At 43.3% G+C, this 16,237-nt stretch overlaps 1 protein-coding gene across 2 annotated transcripts in view; it reads left to right on the top strand.

Annotated features, from left to right (window-relative positions):
• The window catches only part of smpd3 (sphingomyelin phosphodiesterase 3), a 59,831-nt gene extending 47,687 nt beyond the window's left edge, over positions 1-12,144 (top strand). For both annotated transcript variants that reach the window (XM_019878258.1, XM_019878259.1), the window contains 5 exons: positions 2,472-2,633; positions 4,306-4,395; positions 6,304-6,367; positions 7,632-7,800; positions 10,091-12,144. In XM_019878258.1, coding sequence (XP_019733817.1) covers positions 2,472-2,633; positions 4,306-4,395; positions 6,304-6,367; positions 7,632-7,800; positions 10,091-10,192 — 587 coding nt within the window. In that variant the 3' untranslated portion in view covers positions 10,193-12,144. The remainder of the gene's footprint in view (positions 1-2,471; positions 2,634-4,305; positions 4,396-6,303; positions 6,368-7,631; positions 7,801-10,090) is intronic.
• Positions 12,145-16,237: the final 4,093 nt, after the last annotated feature.

Raw genomic sequence — 16,237 nt, 5'->3', positions numbered from 1 at the left:
TTCCCCACTTTAGTGTCTACCCCGCCGCTTACTTAGGTCCAATTTACGCATGAACCGAGTGAGGATAAATGGCATCGAAAATGGATGGATACATAAAATGTTTAATACCCGGTACTTTGTTCAGTAATTGTAAAATATCATGTTAAGGGTCACCAATTATCTCTGGCTCAAAGCCAGCTGGGATAGGTTCGAGCTCATCCATGAGCCTGTACTGGATAAGTAGCAGAAAGTGAATAAATTAATATAGCAGAAGAAAATCAGAGACAGGATAAATCTGTTCCATAATTATTTGACTTTTACTCAAGAATGATGTTTTAGATGGAGTGACATAGCTCAGGTGGGAGAGTGGTCGTCTACCAACCAAGAGGTTGTGGTTTTGATCTCCGGCCCTCAAGATCATGCTGAAGTGTCCTTGAGTAAGATAATGAACCCCCAGTTGCTCTTGATGCTGCGTCGTCAGTAGGTGAAGAAGGAGTCAGTGGGAAGCGCTTTGAGTGCCTTGTAGGTGGACTATACAAGTAAAAGCCCATTTATTATTCAGGTAAGTTTTGGTAGAGTAATTACAAAAAATACGTTAAATCTAGATTTCATTTAACCATAATTGAGATGTCATAATTGAAGCACACCCGACAATTTGGTGACAGACAGTAGAATAGAAATTAGACCAGGCAAAAACAGGTCTGAGTTGTGACGCAGGTGCTGTAAAGAAATTTGGGTGAATTTGATTGAGGCACAGGCAGTCAGATTCTGCTGTCCACTGATATGTGTGATCAATGTAATCGTACTTCATTCATAAATATGACAACAGCGTGCATCAAATCCAATGAATCATTGTAGGAATCAATTCATTAAATGCATTGTTATTATCATCATCATCATCATCATCCATTCATCCATCCATTCTCCGATCTACTTGTCCTCACAAAGGGTGCGGGGGGTGCTGGAGCCTATCCCAGCTGTATTTGGGCAGTAGGTGGGGGACACCCTGAATCTGTTGCCAGCCAATCGCAAGGCACACACAAAATTGGTTGTATCACTATCATCTTTACTATATTTGTTCAACTAACCCACCCCCTGGGCCATAGCACAGCAATATGAGGGGGAGTGGTCACACACGGGTGGAAGGCGGTCTCCAAATGCCCACTTCACAGTGTTGATCTGTGAATGCCCTGGCCAACTTTACATCATTCACAACTGGAGGTCTGTTGGCAGTTCTTGGTAAACGTACTTGGCAAACTTCTGCTTAAGCCATGTACGTCAAAGACTGCGCACCACTCCTGCACTGACTTTAAAGAGGGTGAGAGAAGCCGCTTCCATTGGCCGGTGAACAAGATGGCTTTGTTCATTCACACAGTAGTATAAACACATCATTCTTATTTCAATGGTCAATATAAATAACAAAAGAAAAGAAAACTCCACCAATGTGCACAGTTAGAATGTGTTTTGCGCTCAACTTACGCTGGGCACGAAAATAGAGCCACGAATTATTGTTTCTCGATGTTTGGTGTGTGTGCGTGTGTGTGTGTGTGTGCGTGCGTGCGTGCGTGCGTGCGTGCGTGTGTGTGTGTGTGAAAAACCAGACGACAAAGCTAGCTAAAGTAGCTGTTTTGTCCAAACCATGCTCAGAGCCAATTCCTTGCCTGTGTGCCATTTCAGACCGGACAGCCGCTTGCTATGTTGCAGCACTTTAATGCAATTCAATCGATGTCAGGAAATACGGGCAGTGATGGTTTGTCTCAAAACAATGCCAGACTCGTGTGTGTGTCTGTTTTTTGGAATTGATAGCTACCAACTGACTTAAGGAGAGAGCCAGAGTAGACAGACACTGGGCTGATCAGACATATTAACTTTTCCACAGCTTCTTGATTTCAGGTTTAATGCACCTTTGTTCCACCTTGCTGTTCGATATCCCTGTAAATGGCAGGGACAGAGAGGAGAAGATTGTTTTGCTCTGCCCACGTTTGGTGTTTGTGTCAAGGCCAATTTTGATTCTTCTCACTTGTAAGAGTATCATAGTATTATAAATCCCCAATTTATCGGACAAATCAAAACTACATACAGTGGAAAAAGAGAGGCCCTTATCTATAAAACAGGATGCATTAAGTTAAATTATAATCTATTATCTATTATCTAACACTTCCTGTTGTTCAAAACAGTCTGCACCTTATTTTTGTCTGCTAAGGAAGAATCAAACATACATTGCACCTCTAATACCCAAATGTTTAGAAAGCCGTGCAGTTCAAATGCATGGCTAATATTGGTCTAACCTGATCTAGATTTGCAATCTATATCCTGTCTATGCTGTAGATGACAGTTACGTGGTTCTGTTATCATTTTGCTGAGGTCATAAGAACCAGTCTTTGTCCATGTTTTCCTTTCCTTTCTTTTTACCTCGTTTTTAAACAATATCAGTTAGTTAACATTGATGACAAAACACCGTGTTTCCATTCCTTCACTGTATTTTCGGCCAGGTGATGCCTCTGTGCGATGCGAACAGCTGGACTTGTTGCTCCAGTGGGGTGCGGAGTTCCGCCAAGCTTCATCACATCATTCTGGAGGGGAGAAAATTTTTGAAGACCTCGTGGCCTTTGATGTCATTCTGGGTGACCTCAACTTTGACAACTGCTCTTCAGGTATGAATTCAGGTTAAAATCAAACCATTTTGCGAAAGGACCTGCCTTTTTTTTTATCAGACATGCAATAAAATTTTCTGTTTTGTTTTGGGGTTTTTTCACTAATTCATGATCTGTCCTCCTTTTTTTCTCTAACACATTGGGTTTTCATAATAATGCAAATAACATAACAATTTTATATAAATGTGTGTGTGTGTGTGTGTGTGTGCGTGTGCGCGTGCGTGTGCGTGTGCGTGCGTGTGTGTGTGTGTGTGTGTGTGTGTGTGTAAAGTTTTGAAGTTATCAACTAATAGAAGCAATCAGAATGTTTTTAAACAAACCTCCCAATAACAGTACTTTTTTTCAAAAATGCCAAATTATATGAAATAGTGTTTCAAGAAACTTTATGGGTTGTAATGAACTGAAAATAATCTTTTTATTATTATTATTATTATTGAAATTGAAACTGAAATTATTGGATTGTGTTGAAAATTCCTGAAGGCAGAAGTCAAATGAAAAATTATCTTTAAAATTGAATGTTTTATGTGCCCCCACGAGTCAGAGCACGGTATTCTGATTACTATAGCATTTGTGAAATATTAAGTAAGCAGAAAAATCCAAACGTTTTAATCAATCTCAAGGGGCGGCCATTTTGCCATTTGCTGTCAACTGAAAATGAGAGCACAGTGCCAAGGGCTCATCTTGCAAACGTCATGTGACCAAGCCCAGAAAGCAGGTGAGCTGTGACAATCACTAAAAGGAAATTAAAATGGCAGACTTAGTGTTGGATTTAGTGTATGGCTCCAAGAGACTTTTTTTTGTAGGTCTTTAAATGTTACAGACTGTATGCCTTCCAATTTTACATTTACAGCCAGGGCTGCTTAGTTAAAATTTTGTATGGAGAGCCTGTTTTCTGGGTTTTGTCACGTGACATTCGCATGCCGAGCCCTTGAGCACTGTGATGTCATTTTCAGTTGATAGCAAGTGGGATTGCGAAGCAAAATGACAACCCCCTGAGATGGATAAAAGCGGAAGGATTTTTATGCTTAATTCATACTCCACAAATGCAACATTAATAAGGAAATGTTTGGACTGGTGGGGGCACATAATATTGTTCAGAATTTTTTTGACTTGATTTCCGCTTGAAGGAATTTTCAATAGTGCACAGAATGGAGGACTTATTCAACATGGCAATGGAATGCAGATCACAGATGTGTGCAAAAATTAGGGCAAATTGTCAATGCTATCATCATACAACACAAGTGTGCAAAATTTTGACAAAATGTTGCAATTACCAAACAAGTCGATTCTTTGAGAAGTTAATGACAAGGGGAAAGAAGTTGTTCGAATGTCTGTTGGCTTTGGCGTGCAGCGTTCAACAGCCCTACTCGAGAAAAGGGGTCGGAAATGGCGGCGTACAGTGCGAGATGAGTCCGAGAAGACTTTGTTTGCCCATTTGTGAGTACTTGCAGCCTCCCAGTGGGAACGGAGACACGGCTGTTTTTTCCAGTGACCATATGGGATGTAAGAACAAAGAACTGATTCAATGAATGCCTCAACAGCTCCTGTCACAGGCCGTGCTTTCCCCACAGAAAGTATCATCTCTGTGGTCCTTTTTGAGGATGTGGTTGATGTTGGACTCCCACTTCAGGTCAATCTGAATATGTGTTTGTAATGTTTTTGTTTCCCCCAGAAGACAAGTTGGAACAACAACATGCACTTTTTTCTATATACAAGGACCCGTGTCGCCAGGGGCCAGGAGAGGACAAACCATGGGCTCTGGGTAACACACACACACACACACACACACACACACACACACACACACACACACACACACACAATATATAAAGATAAATCCATGTTTGATAGAAACAATGTAAGTCAAGCAGAATAACGTGAAATCTGGCTCTTGGGTTGAATTGCCGTGCCCCCACTTCTTAAACGGAAATCCATCTCGCCGAGTGATGGTGCATGGGCATTTGTGGCGTAGTAGCCAAAGGATTTGGTCTGAAAAGGAAGTGTCATTCAGGTCAACCATATTTCAGGAACAATTTGTCTTTCTTCACTGAGGACCTATTTTTGTAGATGTGATATTGTGTGATGGACAAGCATGAGTCAAATTTTTTTCTCGGGGGACGGGGGGGTTATTTCCCCATGAATCCAGTTTCTTAGCGCCTGTCCACATTATGGTTGCAGGTGTGCTACTGTAATCTACCACTGAGTCAAACTATATTCCGAGAAGTGTTATGTCATTTGGGTGCCCTTGTGGGATTCAAGAAATAACACAGTTCGGGAACGAACTGAATGACGATCAGATCCCACAAATGTAGACACACCAAAAAAATCAGTTCAAAAAATATTTATTTAATAACCAAAGCGCCACCAACAAGGTTCGAACAGAAATTGCTGGTCAAAAAGAACAAGGAAAAACAAGATATTCACAAAAAGCACTTGCAAAGGCAAGGAAATAGTTATAGTGAAATACTCTAGTCTAGAATGTAACTTCCATGGGCGAAAATACTCCCTAGTGTGAAAAAATCTTCATGCATGAAAGCCATTCCCACTTTTCTGCTCCACTTACAATGAAAAGTCCCCCTGTTGTGTTTTACGAAATCTTTTTCTCTGCCCTTGCCTCGCAATGAGGTTCACTACAACAAAAACAAGCCTTCCGTAAAAGTCTAATCTGACCTCAGCCTGCCACAGCGACTCCTACTGCTTCGCTCCCAAACAGCAACAGCAACCACCACACTGGTTCACACATGCGCAGTAGTACAGGAACTATTTGTTATTGTTAGTTTCAGATGCGGCACGAACATTGTATTGCTAAAATGGCTACAAAACGGACCTTTGCATGCCAAGGAGTTAAGAAAAGAATGGCTGACACTTGAAGACAGGGGAAAAGTGATCAAAATGAAAGATGGTGGAAGCAAAGTAAAAGCCATTATGCAAGAAATTGATGTAAGTGAAAGTAAATGCTGATCACAAATTTCGCAATTTCTTTCCCGTTTTTTTTCTTTCTACACTGGCTATATGAAGTGTCAAATAAGTGTATGCTCATACTTATGCACTATTGGAATAAAAATAAAGAGTACACATATATACTGTGAAAATTTTCTTGTTGCAAACATGATTTCGTTTTAGAGGAGTTTCACTGCAATCCGAGAATATAAACGAAATGACTAGAGTCCAATTTCACAAAACAAAAAAGATCAAAGACAATATAAATATTGATAAAGCGAGAGACGAGAGAGCAAAAACGACAGTGATGAGATAAAGAGGTCTAGAAAATAACACTTGGGCATGAGCAGCAAACAAGGTCAATAATCCAACAGAGACTTGGCACATAGGATCTCCTTAAATGCATGCCTTCACTTGATTAACATACTGGCAGCAGTCGTGCACACTGGAGGGAAAGCCCTTCTCTGCCACCTGCTGGAGACACACAAGATCAGGATCATGACAAGAAAGTTCACGCAAGAACAACTACAGGTGATGAGCAAAATGAAAGAATGTTACCAAATTACATAGTATGACTTTTATTTCTTTTACACATGGGTCATTTCAAGGAGTAATATATTACAAAGAAGACTACTTAACAAAATAATAATAATAATAAATTTTTCTGACACTGTGCTCTTTGCCTGTATGCTGAAGTACTGTGATGTGTTTCTTCACTACCATTGAAAAGGTACACTGCTGGATCCCAGTGGCCTTTACGACGATGAGGTCAGTTCACCGGAAAGTTTACAAAAGTAAGTCATTGATTTTGCCATGTTTTTGTCCGAATGTCAATGTTTTTTTGAAATGGTTAGGACCATGAGCAATAGTTATCTGGTTGTACAATTAAGTACCGTATTTTCCGGACTATAAATTACTCCAGAGTATAATTCGTACCAGCCCAAAAATGCAGAATGAGGTCGAAAAAAACATAAGTCGCATTTTTGTGAGTAATTTATTCTATAAAATACGAGATCAAAAACAGACATTTAATCTTGGGAGGCAAGTTCTAACATTAATAAAGGAATAAAGAAAAAACATAAGATTGAAGGTTATTCAGCTGCATGAAAAATAACCATTCATAGAAAAGGTGTCCAGTATTAATGTAACATTCATTCATTCATTCATTCACTCATTTTCCGATCCGCTTTATTTTAAAAGGGTCGCGGGGGGTGCTGGAGCCTATCCCAGCTGTCTTTGGGCAGTAGGCGGGCGACACCCTGAACCGGTTGCCAGCCAATTGCAGTGCACACAGAGACGAACAACCATCCACGTTCACACTCACACGTAGGGACAATTTTGAGTGTTCAATCAGCCTGCCATGCATGTTTTTGGAATGTGGGAGGAAACCGGAGTACCTGGAGAAAACCCACGCAAGCCCGGGGAGAACATGCAAACGCCACACAGGAAGGCTGGAGCCCGGATCGAACCCACGACCTCTGCACTGTGAGGTCGACACGCTAACCACTAGACCACCAGGCCGCCTTAATGTAACATAATGAACATTTTTACGTAACTATAGCATAGAGAACAAACCAATTTTATCCTCATTAATAATTCTCACTCCAACTCACTAAATCCGTTGAATACTTCGTCCTCATTACATGGCTGTCGTCAGACTCAAAATCGGTTCCAGTTCCAGTTATTCCAGTCTTTCTGAATCCAGACAAGATGGTCTTGGTTGTCGCTGAAGCCCACGCTTTGGCGATCCATTGGATACTTTGCAGAAAAGTTGCATGATGTATCCTCCCGGTTGCTGTGAATCTATGCTATATATATTTTCATTTCATGAAAAAAAGTGCGGAAAATACGGTATTAACCAATATACTGTCTTTGTAAATAAAAAAAAATAATAATAATACAGTTATACAGCTAGATACGGATTGCCAATCTGGTAGGCACTCCATTTTGCTGCAAATATTGTAGCTTCATCCGTGACATTTCTTGTGTTTGGATGGAGCATCTTCCTCTGTAGTAAATGTTCACCAAACATGTTTCATCTCTGTTGTATCAATTTAGAGTGATGGAGAATGAGGAGGGCAGAAAGGAGTACCTGGTGTTTCCTCCCAGTAAAAGCCATTGTCCCTCCAAGAGCCAGAAGGGAAGAAACATTCCACTGAAAGGCAACGGACGCCGGATTGACTACATCTTGTACAGTGACGAGGGCCTGCAACAGGATTGGAAATTGGTATGGCTTAGGAACAATATTACAGTCAAGTCAGTGTTCAGAAACATTTTCACAAATCGCGCACCTGTACCCCAAAAGTCTCCGTTTTCACAAGCAAAATAGCTGTGCCGCTGTTTTAATTAATGGTGTGTTGCTTATCGTTACATGTGTAAAAAGCTATCGTCGCAACGAATTTACAAATTGTATTCTTCCTCTTATGGTTGTCTTTGATTTTCCGTGGCAATTTGTGTCATAAGCCGACATCAATTTTAAATGACATCTTTGGCTGATGTTGAATGACAATGGTTGCATGAATAACTACGTCAAGAGATGTCAAATTCCAATTTAAAAAAAACATTTAAATTGTCTCTTGGAATTTAATTGGATCCTAAAAAAAAAATCTTCAAAGGCATCAATTGCACTGAAAAGAGATACCACACACGTTTGACCCCCTGTTTTGTTCAGTCTTCAATTATACTTTTGTATAAAATCACAATCTACCTTCTTCAATTGAGGCAACCATCCGAGATGGGATGGTTGCCTCAATTGATCCCATCAAAGGCCTGCAGTCCTTCATTTGTTCATCGAGAATTGCTGTCCTCCCAGGCGAAATTGATAACTACAAATTTAAATATGTCAGAAAGCTAGAAGGGTGAATAATAAAATCTCATAAACTGGAATCCTCTCACATTGTAAAATATGTTTGTTTTTAGAAAACCCATCACATGATGCCCCCTTGTGTCAGAACATGGTGATTGTAAATTCCATTCGCATCAGTGACTCCATCTGTTTTGAGTGGCCCTGCAAAAAAAACCTAAGTCTACATTTCATGATTCGTTTTGCGTTTTTGTTTCAACCAACAAGCCACAACATAATGACTGTATGCCCACCGTGTTGAAAGAAGATGGCAAGTATGACTGCCTATCACGTTTGACACAAAACGTCTTGCGCCTATAAGTCAAATTCCTGGCTAGCGAAGCACCTCCCAGTAAACGGTCACTTTTAATATGCACACTAATTTTACATAGTTCATGTAAAATTAATGTATTCAGCATTTACGTTACCTTTCGCTACCTTAGTGGCTTTATGCGGCATAGACGATTAATGAACGAGTGGATAAATGCTTAGTATTGATGATCGTATGAAGATAAAAAGCACAAAATGAGGAAGATATTACTCTGCCTCACAAAGGTGTTCCTTGCCATTAAGCAAAAAATTATAATAATAATAATAAAACAGGCAATTGCCGCCCCAAACACTACATAGAAACTGAAATGTTTTCTTTGATTTCAAGCAATTATAATTGTTTTCGTCTTCATTCATGCGTATCAAAATGGTTAATCCATCAGGATCATTGCCACCGCTCCCTACTCATCTATGGACAATTCCATCCTTTCATTGTGCGTGCATGCATGTGTGCATGTGCCCGTGTGCTGGTGCTGACCACCACTGATTCTCTCCTCTGTGATGAAAATGAACAAAACATCACATCGTGGCCTCACTGCGCACTTGCACTCCGCCCTGAGATTCTGTACAACACAGAACTTTCCATCCATCCATCCATTTTCCGAACCGCTTCTCCTCACGAGGTTCGCGGGTGTGCTGGAGCCTTACCCAGCCATTATCGGGCAGTGGGCCAGGTACACCCTGAAATGGTTGCCAACCAAAGGCAGGGCACAGTTCAACGAACAACCATTCGTACTTAACAGTCATACCTAGGGACAATTTAGAATGTTCCATTAACCTATGGTGCACGTTTTTGGAATGTGAGAGATAACCTGAGTACCATGAGAAAACCCACGCAGGCATGGGGAGAACATGCAAACTCCACACAGGAAGGCCGGAGCTGGAATCGAACCCTGTTAACTAGTTGCCTACCGTGCCGCCCTACCGAACTTTCTCCCCAACATAATCAAACCTGTTGTCAAGAAAAGACACCAAGTTTCCAGCTCTGACAGAATGGCACAAGCTCAAAGAAAATGACTTGTTTTGATTCATTATTTTACCTTTAACTGTAAAGCACCATTTATTTGTATATTTTCAGGTATTTTTACTGAATGTTGTTGACAGATATTTGTCAGGAGACAAGTTCAAGTCGATTCGTTTTGAAAACGATTATCTGTTTTGAGTCCGGTTTCTGCTCAAAAACATTGCGTTTCAGTCTGTTGCATAAATGTTTATCCCTGGCCTGAAGTGTGGTTTGAGTTTTGGCCCGCCCTGCTCTATCTGAACAAAACGGCTGCCTGAAAAGACACGACACTTTGAATGATTCAGCATCATGACCTTCCTTCCTTCCTTCCTTCCTTTCCAGGAAATAGAGGAGTTCAGCTTTGTCACACAGTTGGCTGGCCTCACGGATCATCTGCCTGTGGCCATGCGATTGGCTGTCTCCACAGGGGAGGAAGACTCTTAGATTAGCCACCTGCATTTGTCAGGAATATCTGCCATTGAAGGATGACGGACGAGGAAGATGAACAGATGATGTTCTTAGTAGATAAAAAGCAGCTTGGGACAGCACATTTTAAGTGGACAACACGGAAGATAATCCCATTCATAGGGAACATGAACATAATCGGAAAGAAAGACCGACTCCAGTGTCACTGAGAGTTGGGGCGACCACAGTACAAAATAAGTAGAGCAATCTCAGTTACACCATGCACACTAATCCACGCAATTTGAGCGTCTGATATCATCTGGCCTCTCTGCTGCTCGCCCTGTGGACAACACACCTCCTATCGCACTCCAACCATGAATACGTTGTTTCCACTAGTTTGTGAGTTAGCGAGCAATTTCCACATTCACGGATGATGTTGGGGTTTACAAACAGGAGGATGTTGCTCTTTTGATTCAAGGGTGGATTTACCCATTGATGCCATAGTGAGTCAAACATCATGAAGTGAAAGTGCACCTTAATCCAGATCTGCACAAACATATACTGGATTACAATGTTCCTTGGCACCACAGTTCTACAAAGTTGTGTTAAATGTGTTTTGTTTAGTTTTTTTTTTTTTGAGTAGGCCAGGTTAATAAGACAAACGCCTGTGACTAGCTTCTACAATGACCATCTGTGTCATTGAGTCTTGCTCCTCTCCCAAAAGGCAACTGGTCAGTTCAGTTGTCAGTCATTTACCCTACCAGTCCCTCACCTCAACAAGTGTCTTCTTGAACAACCAACAGATACAAAGATAAGAGAATTAACGAAGCTAGTGTGATTTCTAGTGTTTTGTAGGGGGGTTCCAATCTTTGTTTAACACAATAGAACCCATTTTTTAAAAAGTATATCTAATATATAAAATAAATATGAGGAAAAATATAATGCTTGTAGCATGTTTTACAGCTTTGACAAGCGAAATAAAGAAAGAGGTTTTTACGATTTTCTGATGCATGATGGAAAATGAAATCCATTTCCAATTTGAATACAGCAACTTGGTGATACATGCTTGCTTGAGTTTGGATACATAATGACCTTGGAATACGCCCTGAAATTTACACTCTCACAATTACTGGGCACCAATGCAACTCGCCTGCATGCGTATTTAAGTCCATCGGGCTAGTTTTACCTGACACTGCCATATATTCTCGAACAGCCATATCGGAGATCCTGGTTTACATTTGTGACAAATGTTGCCCCACGTGGTTTGAGACAGGCAACCCATGAAAAGAGGATGTGGAGTATACGCAAAGCCCCGTCTGGCAACAAAGAAAAGCCATCTTGAATACTACCCAATACAGTATTGTGTTTTTACGCAGTTCTTTTCTATTTTTTGTTTTTCAGAGTGGCCTTTGAGGTTGTGAAGTAGATATTTGAATTGAAAAAAAAAAAACATACCCCACTCTTCACCTCACCAGTACTTAAATTTGGAGAAACCCACTTTTTCACTCTGTAACTAAAATGATGACTTTGCACCTAATCTTGCTTTCCAGGTGTTATAGAAAGTGTGTTACGCATTGGTGAACTACTAGTAACAAAAGGAGAGAGATTTCTAAATTGCATTATGGAACATGAATAATAACACAGTCAATTTAGGCGAACAAATTGGGCTTGATATGCAAAGTCTGCTCTTTGAACAACTTATTGAACCGACACAATTGCTTGTTTGTTAGTTTGTTGCACGAAATTACTTTTTTAAAGCAAATGTGTGTACACATCTGACATAATTTTTCATACTGTATTTCAGACTTTATGAACTGTTGTTTCTCCAAATGAGATTTAGCATAGGACCATGTCCATACTCATACTGTCAACAAAAGCAATGTGCTCTGATCAGATCAACATGTACTCATGCCACTTTGCTGCTCTGAACATGCCATAAGGTCTTTTCAGGGTACACGGAAAGGTTCTTTATTATCTATACAATTTAATATAAAAAAAAATGTCCAAAATGTCCATCCATCCATCCATTTTCGACTGCTTATCCAGGGTCGGGTCGCGGGGGCAATAGCTTTAGCAGGGAAGCCCAGACTTCCATCTCCCCAGCCACTTCTTCCAGCTCTTCCTGGGGATCCCGAGGCGTTCCCAGGCCAGCTGGTTGACACCGTCTCTCCAGCGTGTCCTGGGTCGTCCCCGGGGCCTCCTGCCGGTGAGGGAAACCTCACCAGGGAGGCGTTCAGGCGACATCCTAATCAGATGCCCGAGCCACCTCTTCTCGACGTGGAGGAGAAGCGGCTCGACTCTGAGCCCCTGCCGGATGACCGAGCTTCTCACCTTATCTCTAAGGGAGAGCCCGGACACCCTGCGGAGAAAACTCATTTCGGCCGCTTGGGTCCGGGATCTCGTTCTTTCGGTCACAACTCATAGCTCGTGACCATAGATGAGGGTTGGGACGTAGATCGACCGGTAAATTGAGAGCTTCGACTTTTGGCTCAGCAACGTCTTCACCATGACAGACCGATACAAAGTCCGCATCACAGCAGACGCTGCACCGATCCGCCTGTTGATCTCTCGCTCCCTCCTGCCCCCATTCGTGAACAAGACCCCAAGATACTTAAACTCCTCCACTTGGGGCAAGATCTCCTCCCCGACCCGGGGAGGGCACTCCATCCTTTTCCGACTGAGAACCATTGTTTCAAATTTGGAGGTGCTGATTTTCATCCCAACTGCTTCACACTCGGCTGCAAAACACTCCAGTGAGAGTTGGAGAGCCCTGCTTGATGGAGCCAACATTACCACATCATTTGCAAAAAGCAGAGATGCAATACTGAAGCCACTAATCCGGACCCCCTCAACACCTCGGCTGCGCCTAGAAATTCTGTCCATAAAGGTTCTGAACAGAATCGGCGACAAAGTGCAGCCTTGGCGGAGTTCAACCCTCACTGGAAACGATTCCGACTTACTGCCGGCAATGCAAACCAAACTCTGACATTGGTGGTCCTGTATAGGGACCGAACAGCCCGCATCTGGGAGTTCAGTACCACATACTCCCGAAGCACCCCCCACATAACTCCCCGAGGGATGCGGTCGAAAGCCTTCTCCAAGTCCACAAAGCACATGTAGACTGGTTGGGCGAGTTCCCATGTACCCTGGAGGACCCTGCTAAGGGTGTAGAGCTAGTACACTGTTCCACGGCCAGGACGATAACCACACTGCTCCTCCTGAATCTGAGGCTCGACTCCCCAATGGACCCTCCTCTCCAGCACCCCTGAATAGACCTTACCAGGGAGGCTGAGGAGTGTGATCCCTCTGTTCTCGGAACACACCCTCCGGTGCCCCTTTTTAAAAAGAGGGACCACCACCCCGGTCTGCCACTCCAGAGGCACTCTCCCCAATGTCCACGCTTTGTTGCAGAGGCATGTCAACCAGGACAGCCCCACAGCATCCAGAGCATTGAGGAACTCCGGGCGGATCTCATCCACCCCTGGGGCCTTGCCACGAGGAGCTTTTTAACCACATCGGTGACTTCAACCCCAGAGATAGGAGAGCCCACCTCAGAGTCCTCAGACTCTGCTTCCCCCAAGGACGGCATGTTGGTGGAGTTGAGGAGGTCTTCAAAGTACTCTGCCCACTAGGGTGGTCCACATTTTCATGGCAAAAAAAAAAGTTTGTCGGATTCGTCGGGCCGGGTCGGAATTCTTGTCGATACTATGGTACAAGGTTCTGTGCAAAATTTCATTCCGATCTGATGATATTTTCCCGTCCCGCAAAGCGGCCAAAGTTTCCACCATAACAACTGGTCTCAATAGGGTGAACATGTGTATTTTAACCGTGTATTTTGCCATGCGTGACACTGGCTGGGCTGAATGTTGCCCGAACGATCACCTCCTGACTAACTAACCATTCCATCGCTGCTCTCAGCAGCCGGAGACAAACTCAAACGCACGCCTAACACACAACGGTCACCTACTGGCGAGCTAATATCTTTCAATTGAAGTCGAGAATCGCCGGAATTCTTACTGGACGCTGAGCTGAGGACGCTTTTTTTGCGGAGAGGGGCGTCGCCCTCATCAGCGCGTTCTGCGGCGCCATTACGCGCGACGAGGAACAGCGACAGCACCTTCTGCAGGTCGTGGAGCGACACCGGGCGTTGCACCCGTGCGCGAAGTAGGCATGGGATGGCACGCACGGCGGATTTCGTTTTTTTTTGCGGTCTAACAGTGTCACTAGTGTTGATGGCCATTATAGACAGATGGACAGATAGATAGATGGACCAGTTAACATGGACCAACAATCTCACCAGTGTTGCAGGATCACCACGGTTGCCTTTTTTGCAATACATGCGTTCCTGTCTTCCGTCTTTGAATTATTGCAAGTGCGAACTGAGCAAAACAAAATCCTTACTGTACGGGAGAAACCGTACTACCATTCAGCCCCGTAACATTCTTTCCATAGGGGAAACTTTGGTCGCTCTGCGGGACGGGATAAAATTATCCGATCGGAATAAAATTTTGCACACATCCTTGTGTCATAGTATCGACAAGATTTCCGACCCGGCCCGACGAATCCGACAAACTTTTCCAAAATGGACCACCCTACTGCCCACTGACTCACAACGTCTCGAGTTGAGGCCACCAGCATCCCGTCCCCACTGTACAAAGTGTTAATGGTGCACTGCTTCCCCCTCCTCAGACGTCGGATGATGGACCAGAATTTGCTCGAAATTGTCGGGAAGTCGGCTTCCATGGCTTCACCGAACTCTTCCCACGCCCGAATTTTTGCCTCGGTGACCTCTGAAGCTGCGTTCCACTTAGCCAGTCGATACCCATCAGCTGCCTCTGGGATTGCACAGGCCACAAAGCCCCGATAAGACTCCTTCTTCAGCTTGACGGAATCCCTTACTGCCGCTGTCCACCAGCGAGTATGGGGGTTGCCGCCACGACAGGCACCAACCACCTTACAACCACAACTCAGATTGGCCTCCTCAACAATAGAGGCACGGAACATGGTCCACTCAGACTCAATGTCCCCCGCCTCCCCCGAGACGCGGGAAAAGCTCTGCCGGAGGTGGGAGTTGAAACTCCTTCTGACAGGGGATTCCGCCAGACGCTCCCAAAAAACCCTCACAATACGTTTTTGTCTGCCAGGTTGGACCAGCATCTTCCCCCACCATCGGAGCCAACTCACCAACAGGTGGCGATTAGTTGACAGCTCTGCCCCTCTCTTCACCCGAGTGAACATTCGGGCGCAAATCCGATAATACAACCACAAAGTAAATCATCCAACTGTGGCCTGGTGTCCTGGTGCCAAGTGCACATATGGACACCCTTGCGTTTGAATAAGGTGTTCGTTTTGGACAATCCGTGACGAGCACAGAAGTCGAACAATAAAAAAAAAAAACACCACTCGAGTTCTGATCTGGCGGGGGTGGGGGGGTCCTCCCAATCGCCCTTCCAGGGCTCACTGTCATTGCCCAGGCCTGGCTCCAGAGGGGGGCCCCAGTGACCTGTGTCCGGGCAAGGGAAACTGAGGTCCATATTTGTCATTCATCATTAGGGTATTTTTTTAGCCCTGCTTTGCCTGGTCCCTCACCTAGGACCTGTTTGCCATGGGTGATCCTGCCAGGGGCATAAAGCCTCAGACAATTCAGCTCCTCGGATCATTGGGACACACAAAACCATCCACCACGGTAAGGTGACAGCTCACAGAGGGGATGTACAAAATGTATTTTTCCAAAATGCCTAAATTTCAGTGTCACAATATTTTAATCACTTTGGAAAGTGTAAAGATTCTAACTTTGATCAAACCTTTCACTTGTATGATAAGTCGTCATGGAACTGCACATGTGGACAAAATGTTTGGCACCCCTCCGATACTGAAATAATAATAAATGAAAATGTAATGAAAATTAACCAATGAGAAGCGGACATTGCTTTTGAATTATGGTTCAGTGGAATTATTTTTAAAAATAAACTCATCAATCGGGCATGTATAAAAATGAAAGTACGCCTAGAGAAGATTGAAAATTATACAAATATAAGGACATTTTCAAACAAGGTGTGCCTCTCTACTTAGCATCACGGGTGT

Source organism: Hippocampus comes, unplaced genomic scaffold (genome assembly GCF_001891065.2).
Source record: "Hippocampus comes isolate QL1 unplaced genomic scaffold, H_comes_QL1_v1.1 scaffold37, whole genome shotgun sequence".
Lineage (NCBI taxonomy): Eukaryota > Metazoa > Chordata > Actinopteri > Syngnathiformes > Syngnathidae > Hippocampus > Hippocampus comes.
Note: the sequence above shows the minus strand (reverse complement) of the source record. Positions and strands in the feature narration are given on the sequence as shown.